Source organism: Genypterus blacodes, unplaced genomic scaffold (genome assembly GCF_046128005.1).
Source record: "Genypterus blacodes isolate CSIRO-AG114 ecotype Tasmania unplaced genomic scaffold, CSIRO-AGI_Gbla_v1 ptg000103l_1, whole genome shotgun sequence".
Classification (NCBI taxonomy): Eukaryota; Metazoa; Chordata; class Actinopteri; order Ophidiiformes; family Ophidiidae; genus Genypterus; species Genypterus blacodes.
In genome coordinates, this window is record NW_027466907.1 from 692,501 (window position 1) to 707,527 (window position 15,027).

Below are 15,027 nucleotides of genomic sequence, written 5' to 3' on the forward strand. Positions count from 1 at the left end.
AATCATCTGATCACAGCTACTGTGGGCTCCAGTCTCACTGCTTGATATGTTTGTGATTGTTATAATCAGGTTGAATAAGTGGAAGCGGAGCCGTGTGTTCGTGCGTAGAAGCAACAAAGAGACGACGCACATCTGACGCTCCGGCCCTGAATTATGCATCATTCACTGCTGTTTCTTCATTGTTTGCTGGTATTTCCTCTATTCTGGCGTTTGTAGGTGTGTTTTGTGCGAGCCGGCTGTGATCAGGAGGACGCAGGAGTCTCGTGGGGACGGAGGTCAAAGAGGGACAACGTCCGCTCAATAATAAGAAACAATCAAGAAATACTGATAAACACAGCCAGAAGAAGGGAAAGACAATCATCTGATATAATGTAGACAAACAGGATGTGGGCGCCCCACCCCAAACTACTGCATACACACACATAAAGAAACACAAACACACACACACGCACTACTGAAAAATTCAAAGAGTTGCCTGCAGGTGTGTGTGAGACACACTGCTCTGGCTGATTGGGGCAGAGGCCCCTGGCGTCCTCTCAGGTGACGGTGTTAAGTTACCCAATGGTAAAAAGGCACGGCCACACACACAAACAAACAAGCGGACACAATACAGGCACACACACACACACAAGAGGACACAATACAGGCACACAGGCGCACACACAAACGTTTTATTGTGTTACAACTCACCGGCTGTCTCCTACTTGCCTTTCATAATAACAACAACCACGGACCATGCAGCTCCGGACATTTGAAAACTGTGCGTGTGTGTGTGTGAAAACGATCTTCATCCACACATGCATCTACGTTCACGGGGTGCAGGTCATGTGTGTTTTGTTAGTGTGTTTGCGCTTCCAGGAAACACTTTCTGTATATAGACACAGTGCGTAACTCACACACACACACACACACACACACACACACACACACACACACACACACACACACACACACACACACACACCTCCAAGCAACAATGAGGTAAACCTGCGCGTGGGTTAACATAATGGAATTCTATCAGCAGCTAATACAGTGGTGCTCTTGAGCAAGGCACTGAACACAAAAATTCTGTAGGCATCTTTGTCCTGTGCTTAACCTCTGACCCTTTGTCTTAGAAAAAATAAAGAGCTGTTGGGTGGCAGATACACAACCAACACACACGCAACACTGACAGGGGTGTGTGTGTGCATTTGGTACTCACGCTGTGCAAGGGGGGGCTGAGGTGAGCAGCTGAGGAACCTGAGGTGGACGTGTCCCCCTTCTCCCGGGGACTCACGGGATCCGTCTGTGTCTTTTCTGCGGTCTGCTCCAGCAGATGTGACGTTCTGTGTCGCAGCACGAAGGCCGAGCCCTCGGCCCCGCTGGCCTCTCCTCCGTCCAGCTTGAGACGCTGGACTGACCCTCGGCGAGAACTGGAACTCAGCTGGATCGGGAACACCCAAACGGATCGGCGGGTGTTGTCGGACGGCGGATGCGACTCTGCGCCTGATCGGGCTGAAGGAGAACGAGTGGAGGTTAGAGGGGAACACAGCTGGAGGTGTGAACAGAAGAAGAGAAGGATAAGGAAGTCAAATCTGTGACAGGCGAGGAGGACAGAGAGACGAGAAGAAGTAAGAAGAAGGGAGAAAGATGGGAAACAAAAACTAATTACTTTGATTTGTTTTTACAAGTGAAAACAGAGAGGAAAGAGTGCAGGCGACACAATTAATCACAATCGTTAAATTATACTGTGTGTAGAACTTTGTAGTACATTGTTACAAGATGCTTTACAGACAATAAAAACTACAAACCAATTATATACCCATATAAACGCCATATATGAATTAAAACCCAACCAATAAAGTGAAATGTCTGGCTACAAAACACTAAAATACGGCCGGTGGCAGCGTCACATTAAACGAGTGCGATTGAATCACAGGTTCAATTCCCCAAAGTTTCCTACAGGAATTTTCTGGGAGAAAGGCTGCGGACATCAAAAAGTCACGTCAAATTTACCGTCAGTCCGCCGGTGTCACATCTAAACGTTATCCGTGAAATCAAGGCCTGAAAACTCTCTGTCTCATAACGCCGGCGGCCAATCGGGACGTGCCAACTGGCTGTCAGGCCGGGTTGCTTAGCGACTAAAGGTGTCAAGGACAGGAACGAAATATTTCACACGAAGGAAGTATAACTGCTGAGCGCTCCGTGTCTTTAACACTTACTATCTCTGCACACACTTATGCTTCAAAGGGAAATACCACCTGATTTAAGATGAAAACCCTGGAATAGACACAGGAATACTGTCTCATACTCCTACAGTCCTTCATGCAGCCGTGGACAGATTTTGAGGAACATGTGACGACCTCTTGCCGTTTGACCCTGAGCTTGAGTAGAGCCTGAGCGTAAAGTGACGAGTGATTCTCTTTACAGACATCTGGCCTACATTAGGATAAATAACACACTTGCACGCACGCATACGCACAAAACCTATGCATTTACCTACAAGAGATACACACGCCATCATAGTTGATGCAATATGGCGGCCCTTTGAAGTACTGTGAAGCATGAACACACTGCTGACACGGCCCGTACGTTTATCTGAGGCCTCACGTCGCTGCACTTGATGCAATATGACAATAACATGAAAGGGAATATTTTAAAGCTCCTGGCATTAATGAGGCCAAATAGTCAACTTTCAAATAAGGGCAATAAAACACACTCATCAGCATGCGAGTCCTTGATCTCTTACTGACGGAGGACGGAGGAAGTCCCTGCTCGCTGGTTCATCTCAGGGACAGACTTTGATTTAGTCTCATGATCAAACTGAATAGTGACACAGAAATAAAGGAAGTGTCAGTGTTACTGCTTCACTTTACAGACAGCTTAGAGTGTCTTTAGTTTACAGGGAAACACATCCATGTCATTTACACACAACTATAAAAGTGAAATGTACACAGATAAGACGTGAGCCGATAAAGGCCCCGCAACCTTGACTGAGCCCTAAACACGGCGACAAAACATGTTGTGTGGAACCACTGTGTGAGGACATAATCTCAGCCCAGGGCCACTCTGCAGCTTCAGAACATTATTCACATGCGTGCGTCCTGCTTTGTTCACACCCCCCTCCTCTTCTTTACGCATAACAAGGACTTACTTATGACTTTATTTCTAGAAGCAAGTCTGTTAATGCATATTTTTTATGGTTTGGTTAGATTATATAATGAGACTATTTATCTGTTTTTCCCCACTTAGAGACGATCCCGACTGTGTGTCTATGTCATCTTGCTTTGTGACTTAGACTGTGATCTACAGCCTAAGTGAGAATAAACTTAATATGTTTTTTTCCTGTGAAAGTTACGGAGGACAAAGTGGAACAACGACAAAACAGAGACCCTCATCACTCAATGACATCGACCCACATAAAATGGCACCGTTTAATGGTCTACTGATGATAAAAGAAAAGCCTTTGAGCTAAAGTGAGATGACTGGTCTGTACGCTAGGGTTCTATAAGACATCAAACACTCCTGTGATTGTCAAATCAATATCTCCCTCTTACTTCACGTTCTCTTTACACAATCAAAAGAAAATGACTCTGCTTCTTGAATAACTGCAATCTTATTTTCTTATAGTCTTGGTGAAAAGTAACAATTTCATGCTGGGTTCCTTCTCATTGGGGGAATAATAGGGATACACTACTTTTGATGTGTTCTATGGCTATGGGCGGTTGCTAAAATAATAGTCTGGTGGCCTCAGCGCCACAGAAGAACAAACAGCTCTCCTGACGATTGAAATAATTCAGAAGTTTTGTTCCCAGAGGATCTGATCAGAGTGTGGAAGCAGAGGGGGGAGAAACTCTAAACCAGCACGTGACCGTCTACCTCCTACGTATTATTACACACACACGCCAGAAGATTGTCAGTTTCCAAGCATTGGACCTCCCTTGAGCAAGAACCATAAGTACTGTGTGTGTTGATGTGTTACTTTCCTTTCTCTGTGCACCATTTAACACAGTTATGCTCTTACAGCACACAATTCTCAACATGGAGTCAGTAGCTCTCTCACACACACACACACACACACACACACACACACACACACACACACACACACACACACACACACACACACACACACACACACACACACACACACACACACACACACACACACACACACACACACACACACACACAGCTTGTTGAAACCAGCTGGACTTGGACGTTGGTGGAACAGCTCAGGCCACCTTCAGATAAAAACCTCGCAATTACAGAACACTCGTGTGAAAAATACTCATTCTGACACCACAAGTGGAACTGATGGGGCATCCCGGGGTTTCTTGTGATTCAAATGTTGAGGTTTCAGTCCAGACAAAACAGCTGACTCATGATTGCTTCCCCCAAACAGGATAAGAAATGACTCATCAGGATGTTTATGGGGTGGAACTGTACCATCACAATTTCCCCTGTAAGGGTTGGACGCCCTCATTGTTTCTGCCTTTAAGGTGACTGCGTGCGGCTCCACCATCTTCCACACCCTCTCTTATGAAGCAAAGGCATCAGCAGACAGGTTCACCCATGTTATTCAGCAAGTTATAACAAATCAAAATGCCATCAACCTGCCCTTGAGTGGCATTTATGGAGGGAGCCTGGGAGGACACAAAGGCTGGAGGCATGCTGGGATGTTCCTGCTCACAATTCTCACTCAATTCTTCTATCAAGTCTCCATAGTCCTAATATTTCTCTCCTGACATTGTGAACCCGCATGAGGCTAGAACAGCAATGGCGCACATAATACCATTGTCCTTTAATCACAGACGTTGTTCAGCGTTCAATACTGATGTTATTGACTTGACCCAGAGGTCACCAGCAATGCTGCGAGTGTGTATCCACTGCTGCTGACAGTACAGCTCGGGCTTTCCTCTGGCAGGCTGTGATGCCATGACATGTGAATAAGCAATTCTACAGCCTTAATGATTCTGTCCTGACACAAGCGACATTATTGATCTTCAAATATAAATGTCACTGATGTGATCACTGAGCGCAATAAAAACTGAACAAAGCAATGTGAACATTCTGAGCTTGTAAGCTGTAGTGTTCTTATTTTGACAAGACAAAGGGGCAGTAGCTCAGTGGGTAGAGCTTGCGTTTGGGAACCGAAGGTTTGCCGGTTCGAGTCCCTGCCGAGGTGCCCCTGAGCAAGGCACCGAACCCTCAATTGCTCCCCCCTCTCTGCGAAGGGTGGTAATGTCATGTAAGTCGCTTTGGATAAAAGCGTCTGCCAAATGATCGTAATGTAATGTCGTAATGTAACAAAGCCCAGGAACTGATCTTCTCACACATTCAAAAGGTTTGAATCCCGCTGTCCACGTTTTGAATTGTAAGCTCTGAATGTGTTTTGATGTGAGTAGCATAATTGCAATAAAAATACCGGTTCTATAAATAACCCTTCTGATGCTGGAACATTGTATTCCTGCTATTAACCTGCATGTCGCCTTTGCAGCTGAACGTCATTCCTCAATTTACTGGGGTTTTATTTGTGTTGGTACTTGTTTTCGGTGCAAAGACATCTCCAGCACAACGCTACACTGGTCTCCACACACTGATGCCGTGACAGCTATTCAGCATAACGCTTAAAGGTTACACTTAACATGGGAGTCAATAAATGTGCACAAGGTCACAAGGTTCATGTGTGAGTGCATCTTGCTCACTCACTATCTTCTCCTTTTTCAAACACACACACACACACACATACAGGTGACTGTTCAGTCACGGTAGAGTCGCACATGACGTGATAAATAAATCCATCTGGACCATCGACAGACGGACCCCCAACTGGCACTCGGAAAAAAACAACAAAAAGCCAAAGCAAAGTAGGGAAACTGGAGAGAGGAAAGCTTGAGTAGCAAACACGCGCAGCATCTGTAATAAGTGGAAGTGGAATCCGACAGAAGCGGAAGCGTTCATGCGCATTCTGGCACATTGACCCAGGTTAGGTAACGACTGGCTGGCTGGATCATCTGCTCATCTGACAGCTGCAACAACCTCAGAGACAACCTCAGATACATTTATATTAGCAAGTGTTATCATATTACTGCTAAGCTCTGTTGGGTGCAGGTAGCCAGAGGTATGAGCGTGTGTTTTTAGGTTTTTTGAGGAAGCTCACCGCAGAGGAAGACTACAGGCAATAACATGTGGTGAAAGCATGTCTTCTACATAAAAAGGAACCGATATAGAATGACAAGAGGATGATGAATAGGAGAGAGAAAACGGGAAGTGTGAAGGAATGACAGAGGGCTCACAGAACCTGCTCAGTGTGTGTGTGTGTGTGTGTGTGTAATGACATAAGCAGGTCATACGCAAGGAATTCTGTATGTTCCTTACTTTCATTTATAAGACACTGAATGTGGGACAAAGGGTAAACCAACAACAGGGGACATTGTTTTCCCTATAACGTGCTCACTGCTCAAACACGGTCACATGTCGCCTGCTATGCCATTACTGTACACACACACACACACACACAATTACAAATAAGCAGGGAGCCTTTGTCGTAACCTCTCCTTCTCTCTCTCTCTCTCGCTCACACACATACACAGAAAGACTCATTTAATTCATAAATTCGACTGACTCAAGAATTTATTTCGCAATGAACGCATGTTTGCCGCCTGACGCATGGAGGAATCCCACCGAACCGCTCATCCAACCTCTCTGCGACCTTGAGCTTTCCCCGTGAGCGTGTACTCTGCTGTTCCGATTAAAACAGACAAACTGTACAAGTCAATGACCGACAGGAGGAAAAGCAAAACAGGTTCCACAGGACATGCAGTCAGAACAGGTTCCCACAGATCTGTATCTCCTCTGCAGACTGGGAGGCTTGTGCTCGGATGCTAAACCTACACGTTTCAGCCACTCTGCGTCCAGACAAACAGCCAAGTTACCATCTCGCTCCATTCTTGATCAAAGTTTTGACAAGCTGAAACAAATGAAATGCTCATTGGGTGCATATCCAGCCTGAACGTCCAGTACAACACAGCTGCGTTAGATGGAACGAGGAGGAAGGAAGATTTTGGGTTCAGTTTAGCAACCATTTAACTTTAAAGGACCCACACTGATTGACTTAAATACCCAAGATTCAAGAGACTTGCCCAACTAATACTTACAAGCACAGACACACAGAGACTTGGCACAATGAACGCAAATCCATTACATAAGTTCCCGTGCCAGATTACAACTTGCTCATTGTGCCTAACCTGCCATCACGTCTGTCTGTGTCTCGCTGCGTCTTTCCTTTCTATGTCTACATAACACGCACTGTTTACTGTTGCCTGATGGATGAGACCTGCTGCATGGGAAAATGGATTTTTCTGTTGTTTCTAAACTCTGTCTCAGTTGTGATGTTTTTTACCAGTCTCCATCAAGTGGATGTTTCACTCTGATTGTCTGTGTGTGTGTCTGTGTGTGTGTGTTTCTAGGTGAACCCCTCATCCTGGTACAGCAGTGAGTAGCTGCAGCGGTCTTATGATGGACAGACACAAAGGGGGGCAGTGTTGGTATTCTCATGAACACACACATGCACGCCCACACACTCACACATTTTTTTAGTACACACATGGGCAGGCAGCAATGTCGTGCAAATCTACCTTATGGTCTGTCAGCTCGCTCCCTGAACAGCTGGAGATCTTTTACCATAACAATGCTGTTCAATCCGCTCAGTATTAAAATATCATTTATATGTGAATTCCTGCTCTAACTTATATTTAAGTGAACTGTAACTAAACTGACGTCAACCATCTAGAGCAGCTAAATCTATATACACATGTAATGTGGGTTGAGAATTTCAGCCATCTGACACTTGAGCGGCGGCTGAAAAGAAACATTACATTGATGAATATTGATTATGAAAGTAATTTGCGGGTCTATGCCACTGCTCAAGACTGCATCTTTCTGGCAGACATTTCAATCAATCTACGCTTTCACTCATTTATAATATGTATCCGGCTCTAAGAATATTGGAATACATTTCGCTACAACACAATTGTGTAAAAACTGCCCAGATGACGTCATAGGTCAAGCTGACAGATGACACACACACACACACACACACACACACACACACACACACACACACACACACACACACACACACACACACACACACACACACACACACACACACACACACACACACACACACACACACACACACACACACACACACACACACACAGGTGTCATGTGCTGGGTGACAATCAGGTATCCTTCACGTAAACGTGAGAAAGAGGAGAGCTCAGGAAACACCCAGGTAACCAGCTGTATGTTTTAGACACACACAGCCTCTAAAAGCCCATTGTGACACACAATTTACACCCTGGATTAGTCTTACTGTCCACCCCTGTAACATCCAACGACAAAACATTCCTCCAGCCACACACCCCACCCCTGACAGTCAGTCACTATGCTTAAAATACGCTTTGAAACACCAATTGTACCGCGATTAAGGCCATATATCTGCCTTTTCAAACGTCATTTATTCACCTTTATGCGATTGAATCTGGCATAAATTACAGCATGTTCACTCTGCGTGACAGACAAAGATTGTGCGATTGTAAATCATTTATCCAAGCAGGTAAATGTCTTAATTTTTACGGCCGCCGTGTGCATTTCCTCTATGGGCGGAGGGGCCTCATTCTGCAATTACTCAACACATCTGGGAGAGCGGCAGGCTCCTGCTGACTCTGTGCATGCAAATGGCTTAAACACCTTTAACACGTTTAACCTGTGATGGCACTGATTGTATCTAAACACGTTGTTAGTTACACTCTCGATGCTGTAGCTCCTCGGCTGGGACTGCCTGTGAGCTGTACCATATGATCAGCTCTCTGACCTTTTCACACTCTGCTGATGGTGAATGCTGACATGTGCATGTGATATACAAGTATGTGTGTGAAAAAGTCTTTACCTGAATGTTAATGTGGGTCCAATTTAACAAAATATTGAGGACACTGCTCCAGTTGGAATGGCACTGAAGCACCCCCCACCTGGATAAATACCATAACAAGGTCACTGCACTGTTGGTTGTCCCAGTGAACACGCTGCAATCAAACGTCTATATAAAAATAGGAGCCCCAGTGTTGGGATAAAATTCCTATCCAAAGCATGTGACTCACACTAAACTTTGTTTTGATCGTGGCCCAAATGTCACAAGAAAAACAGCTTGGCCTTTTTAGCAACTGTTTAACCACTATCTTTGTGGTTCAAATCACTATTGTTTGTTACATGTGTCACGCTCACATATATAGAGAGGCTCAGAGCGAGACACTTGAAAAGAAAGAGGGAGGTCGCTGCTCTTGTTTATGATCGTCAATGATGTTGTAATGACAGTTCCCTACTAGTCCTGCTATGTTTAGCTGCCCTCCTGCCTCACACTGTCAAAAGACTGTCTTCATTAAATATTATATTCTTCTTACTATGCTGCCCTCTGTGCACACATCAACTCAGCAAAGACATCCTTTAAATTCATTCTTTGTATAACTGGAAATCAGTATCCTTCAGCAGGATATTACTGCAAATTTCCAAATTTTTGCTGAATGATTGGAAAGGAACCGAGACATGTACTGTATGAAGTGAAAGTGCATGCAATCCTAAATAAATGAGTTTAGGCTTTGTGCTGTTTTGCTACATAAAATGCTTGCTTTTTATGTAATACATGAATCTGCCTTGAAAGTCGATGTGGCGATTAAGTGAAGTACATGGTGTATGTTGTTCATGCTTCATAAGGGGCCATGTGCAACTTGAGAATACAGCCAAGATGGATATGTGTAATTACATTTACAGATGATGGTTTTAGGTTTCTCTCATGTGCTGTTTAGTTAATTAGGCTAAGTCTGTACTGAGTAAATAACAACACTGTTAAGACTAAAAATGCCAAACCAGCACAAGAACACAGCACTTAAATCAAAAATGTAAAAAGAGTTTACCAGCCAAGCTGTTGCTCCATGAAATATCATAAATTATCCATAAATTAAACTCAAAGACTAGGAGTGTTTTTAGTTTTGGTTCAAGACAAACAGGCACAGATCAGCTACACAGCTCATGAAATATTTATGATATGACCTCATGCTTTGTGGCAAAGCGAACAGTCAGAACACTGAAAGAAGACAGATTGTACATCTGTTCAGTGTGGCTACAGTGACAATCAAGTAAGGAGCAAAACCAGATATTAACACTACATAGCCACCAGTCAAGTGCTACACAATTTCTACTTTTGCTACCAATCGTCAATTGTTCGAACAAATGATTTATACAACAATAATAAAAAACTGTAATCCAAACTTAATTACCTTGTAAAACATTTGTCAATGTTAATGTTGTACTGTATATCTAATTTCAAAGCAGGCTATATGGGTGCTTTGGCCACAAATACCAAGGTGCCACTTAGACCTGTGGCTCTCCAACACCTGAGCTTATGTGTCAGCCTCAGTCTGGATATGCAGCCACCTCACCGTTATATAAAGTAGAAGAACAGGATTGACATCATGTACAGTTGAGGAGTCTAAGGGTCAGGAATAGGATATGAGCTGAATTCAACGTTGAGTGTACATGCAAAAAAAAGATATCTGATGATCAAAATACGCACAAAAAAACCCAGACAAAACAGAACACAAATTCAAATTGAGAAGCAAATATTTGTTTGTATCATCTACAACGCCTGGTTCTGTACAAACTGGTTTTCATCAAGTTACCTAATTAAAGCAGACATCTAAAATAGCAAAACGAGCAAACACAGACAGAAACTGAACTAAACATATGGCAGCAGTAATATGAATTTGACTTGGGATCTGATTTACAATATGTACGTTGATGACAAAGACATGATTATATTGTAATCTGTCAAGTCCAAATACACCGACATGTGCCAAAGAAGCAGTGAATAGAGCCACACTGATCACCGCTCTTTAACTGTCTGCGTGCTCACAAAGCAACAAAACACTGGCGAGCGTGCGAGACAAAGAGAAGCCAAACTCCAGCCTCGCTCCCATCGGCACTGACAGACACAATTCCTACACTTCCACAACATGACACACATAAAAGGTGGTTTCTACGTGTAGAGACGCTTCCCACTTAACGGTGAGGGTATTCCTAATTAAATACGACATATGCTTAGTTGACAAACGTTAAACAAATTTGCAGACTGGAAGCCCTCGGCAGGCGATATGCTGAAGGTTTGTTTACACCGAGCTAGCGAGCAGGCTAGTCCGCTAACAACAGCTGCCACATCCCAAAAGAAGCAGAACTCTTTCACCGACCTGGTGTGTGTTTTGACAGCTTCCAATATCGAACTACGTGGCTTTTAAAATGCGAAATACAGCATCCGCGGGGACAATAGTGCTTCGTCAAGGGGAGCAGAGCTGCGCTTTCTGACTGGCTAACAGATTATGCTCCCTGTTGTTTTGACAGCCAGAATTAGCTGGATAGCAAAGCTGCTAGCTGGCAGGTCTGGAAAGCGCTACGATGTGCAACTCCAAGGTGAACTGAAGTCGGAAAGAAGACAAAACAACGATAAAAGGCAACTGGCAGGTTGCCTTAGAGCGGTGATATTCACCTGATCCTGGCGGCTGAAGTGGCCAATGTCTTCGGTGTGCGGTGCAGGACTTGTCTCGGAGTTGTGCCGTTGCTCCGCTCTGCTCCACTCTGAACCGAGTCTGTCTCTACACCAGACTGGACTCGCGACACAGCGGAGGGGGCGAGCTGCGTGTGACGCCCCTCGCACGAGCGCCGTCTGGCCAATCAGAGTGCTCCGGGGGAACATGTGACCAATGGATGACGATCAGGAACAGGAAAGGGCTAGAAGTTGAGTAATTGCTTTGTTTCAGGAGTTGTAGTTGCAGTGAAGTTAGACTAATACTGTTGGAGAGAAGTGTTGATGACATAATAAATACATAACAAAGAAAATGCATTTAAAGTTTGTAAAGGCAATAGAAAGGCCATAATAACAATAGTGGTATGTAATACTATTAATTTGAAAAGAAATTCAAATAGTATGCCAGTAATAAGTGTTGTATATCAATTATATTACCAGTAGTAGTTCTAATAGTAGTAGAGGTTGTTGTCGGCGGTGGCACATACAGTACATAGTCCTAGAAGTAGTCATACTATACCATAGTGGTATGGCAGCGGTGGAAATAGAAATTTTCATTAATAGTTTTAGTTGTAATGGTGGTGGTAACACTAAACGTATTGGTAATAGCAAGTTTAGAAAAAATAGTTCTACATATAGTAAGCACTACTAGGAGTAGTAATAGTCAAAATTACAGTGAAAGAGGGCCTTTCAGTAGTGAAAATAATAGCAGATGTGGTACATCTGTAGTATCAGTAGTAATCCTAAACGTACAGTAATAATATTAGCAGTAGGAGTGGTAATGTTGTACTAATCCTTCCCTTCCAGGCAGGCCACAAGTCACCACTCTAAGTGAAAAACAAACATGAATAAAACATCTGCAGGTGTGACAGTGAAACCTGACTGCCACAGCTCCATTTCTTAATCTGAGAGTGTGTGTGTGTGTGTTATAAACTGTGGGTGATAGAGGAGACTAGAAGTGTCGAAGTGAGAATCACACCCCCATTGAATCCCCTGCTCTTTTGGCTGGGATTGCTATATGCCTGGGTGTACTCTACCAGAACACACACACAAACACATACAGTGGGTGGCAGTTACAGTGTGATTTTGCAAATGGTTTATTGTGATGCGTGGTCATGGCATCTGGGTGTGCTGGTACATTCAAGTTGGCTCCAGCATTGATCTGGTTAATCAGGTCCACAGTTTTACCTGTAAACGAGCTCAACCACTTTTTCAACAGCCGTTCCTTATTGTTATCAGGGCGGAATCATTCTCAGGAGGATTGACTGAGGCAACACAAAGGCAAACGGCTCTGTGGCAGTTACCCTGACACCGCTGGGCTGATGCAGATGTGAGCGAATCATTCCACCTTCACACTTTGCCCTATGTTTGATTCCTGCCATGTTGTCACTGAGCAGGTCACAGATTATCTAATCACATCTTTGCTTACAGATACGCCTTCTTCATGATAACAGGAACATCTTTATCTAGTTGTTCAGTCTATGTCTATACTCAACACTAGAAACAAGCAGGCCATGATTACCTTTGGTTCTCCATGTCTTTTGGATTCATGCCAGGATCTAACACATTAAAATTTGTAAATGCTTTTACATAATTAAATACTTACTACGCAGGAGGTTTCAGATATATTCAGTTGACCTGGTTGGCTCATTCCTTCCAGTGCAAATCAAAGGTTTCTACAACAGCTGACGTGTTTTTCATAGGTCTGTGCCAAAGTCTCAGCTGTATAATGTGTTATAATTCTTGTCCAGACTCGATTGCATTTCTTTGAGGCGTCCTCCCTTTAGGTGTGGACGTGAGGCCTCTGTACATGCAAAGCTACAGGTTTGCAAAGGGAGACGTTCAGCTCCTCAGCTCTCCTGTCACACACAGCAGATGGGGACAGGCACTGACATTGACAGCTTATCACTTTATTTGCATAGCCTTGATTTCTGAATGTACCATGTTCACATTGCTGATCCAACATTTAAGTGATCGTATTTTGCAGTCATGTGATTGCATGTGGACAGTTGAAGATACTGTTGGATATTCGATCAATAATGTCTCATGTATCTACCTCGTGCACTCTGTCCAAAACACATACCAAAAGAAGAATTCCATACTCAGTTACCAATTCCATTATTAGAATAGATTTCCACATAGATTATGGTCCATCCATCCTTACACCATGAAAAGACCTGGATCAATAAAGATGTCTGTCTTTCTATGTCTACCGTTCTGAATTCAACAACCAGCTTTGTTATCCGCTGATGCCAAAGTGTAACATTTCCATTTTGTAGTTTGCACAAGTACATTTTAAGAACTCAAAGCGTCATTCTAATATGATGAGCTACATCAATTCCTCAGGATTTACATTATTTTAATTATTCAGTCATTCCCTGCCTTTTGTTTAGGGAAAACTATTGAAATGATCGCCTGATAAGTGACTTTATCCAAAACAGGATGGGCTAAGCAGGAGTCTCAGCAGAAGTCTCAGCTCAATGAGGTCACTGTGTACACATTTATCATGCTGGCTACAAACGCTTGATTTTAGGTAAAAGGTTTCAACTGAGAGTCAAGTCTTATCTCAAACCTGCAGCACTGCAGTGGTTTCTGCTGTTGTATACATTTTCATACATTTGTAAATGTAAGTTTGTCTGATCTTTAGGGTGTGACCCATTAAGTGTTTACAGCAAAACCACCTCTTCTTCTCTTATCTCTCTCAAGTTTGAGATTTCCTGTCTTAGCTGGACTTGGCAGCTTGTAGAAAGCTTATGGACGAACAAGCTTATGGATAAGTGGCTGAACGTCGACTTTTGATCTTTGAACTATGTGTATGGGTGTGTGTGGGAGAGAGAGACAGAGGAAGACAAAAATAGAGGGAAAAATAATGTTGGCGAGAGGAGTCAGTGGATTTATTTGTGTGTGTGTGTCGGTGTGAGTGTGAGAGAGTGTGTCTTCGTTATTTCTGCTAATCCAAATCAGAGTTAACACAGACAGACCCACACGTCATTGTGCATTTTCTGCTGCCGTACACACTTGTGATAAGAGAGTAAAGTATGGTGGTGGAAATGAAAATGAGGCTTAGCACCGATATGAGTACAGTATTGAGATATACTGCAGCTTTAACTTAAACATCACACACGCTTCTGAATGCTACTCAACAGGTTTGAACTTTGCAGAAAAGTTCAACTAGAGCACAAAAGATGTGAATAAACTGTAAAAGTCACAAAAACTTCCTCATAAGAAATAATATTATTGGATAATTGGCTCGTTTTCCTTCACTAGTGAAATGAAGTTAGCAGCATTCCAGCAGCAGATGGCTGTCAGGTGAAGAGGATTATACAAGCCTGTTACACTTTCACTTGTCTAATCTTATAATAGCCTAACGGCGCCATGTGCAGTGTTTAGCTTTTGACACGTATTGTTTA

The 15,027-nt window shown here is 43.4% G+C and overlaps 1 protein-coding gene across 1 annotated transcript in view; it reads right to left on the bottom strand.

Annotated features, from left to right (window-relative positions):
* LOC143008345 (adiponectin receptor protein 2-like) overlaps nt 1-12,999 on the bottom strand; it is a 22,164-nt gene extending 9,165 nt beyond the window's left edge. The window contains exons 1-3 of the mRNA XM_076160070.1: nt 12,922-12,999; nt 11,582-11,687; nt 1,202-1,494 (exon numbers count right to left, since the gene is read on the bottom strand). Of these exons, the coding sequence (XP_076016185.1) occupies nt 1,202-1,494; nt 11,582-11,687; nt 12,922-12,999 (477 nt within the window). The remainder of the gene's footprint in view (nt 1-1,201; nt 1,495-11,581; nt 11,688-12,921) is intronic.
* Nucleotides 13,000-15,027: the final 2,028 nt, after the last annotated feature.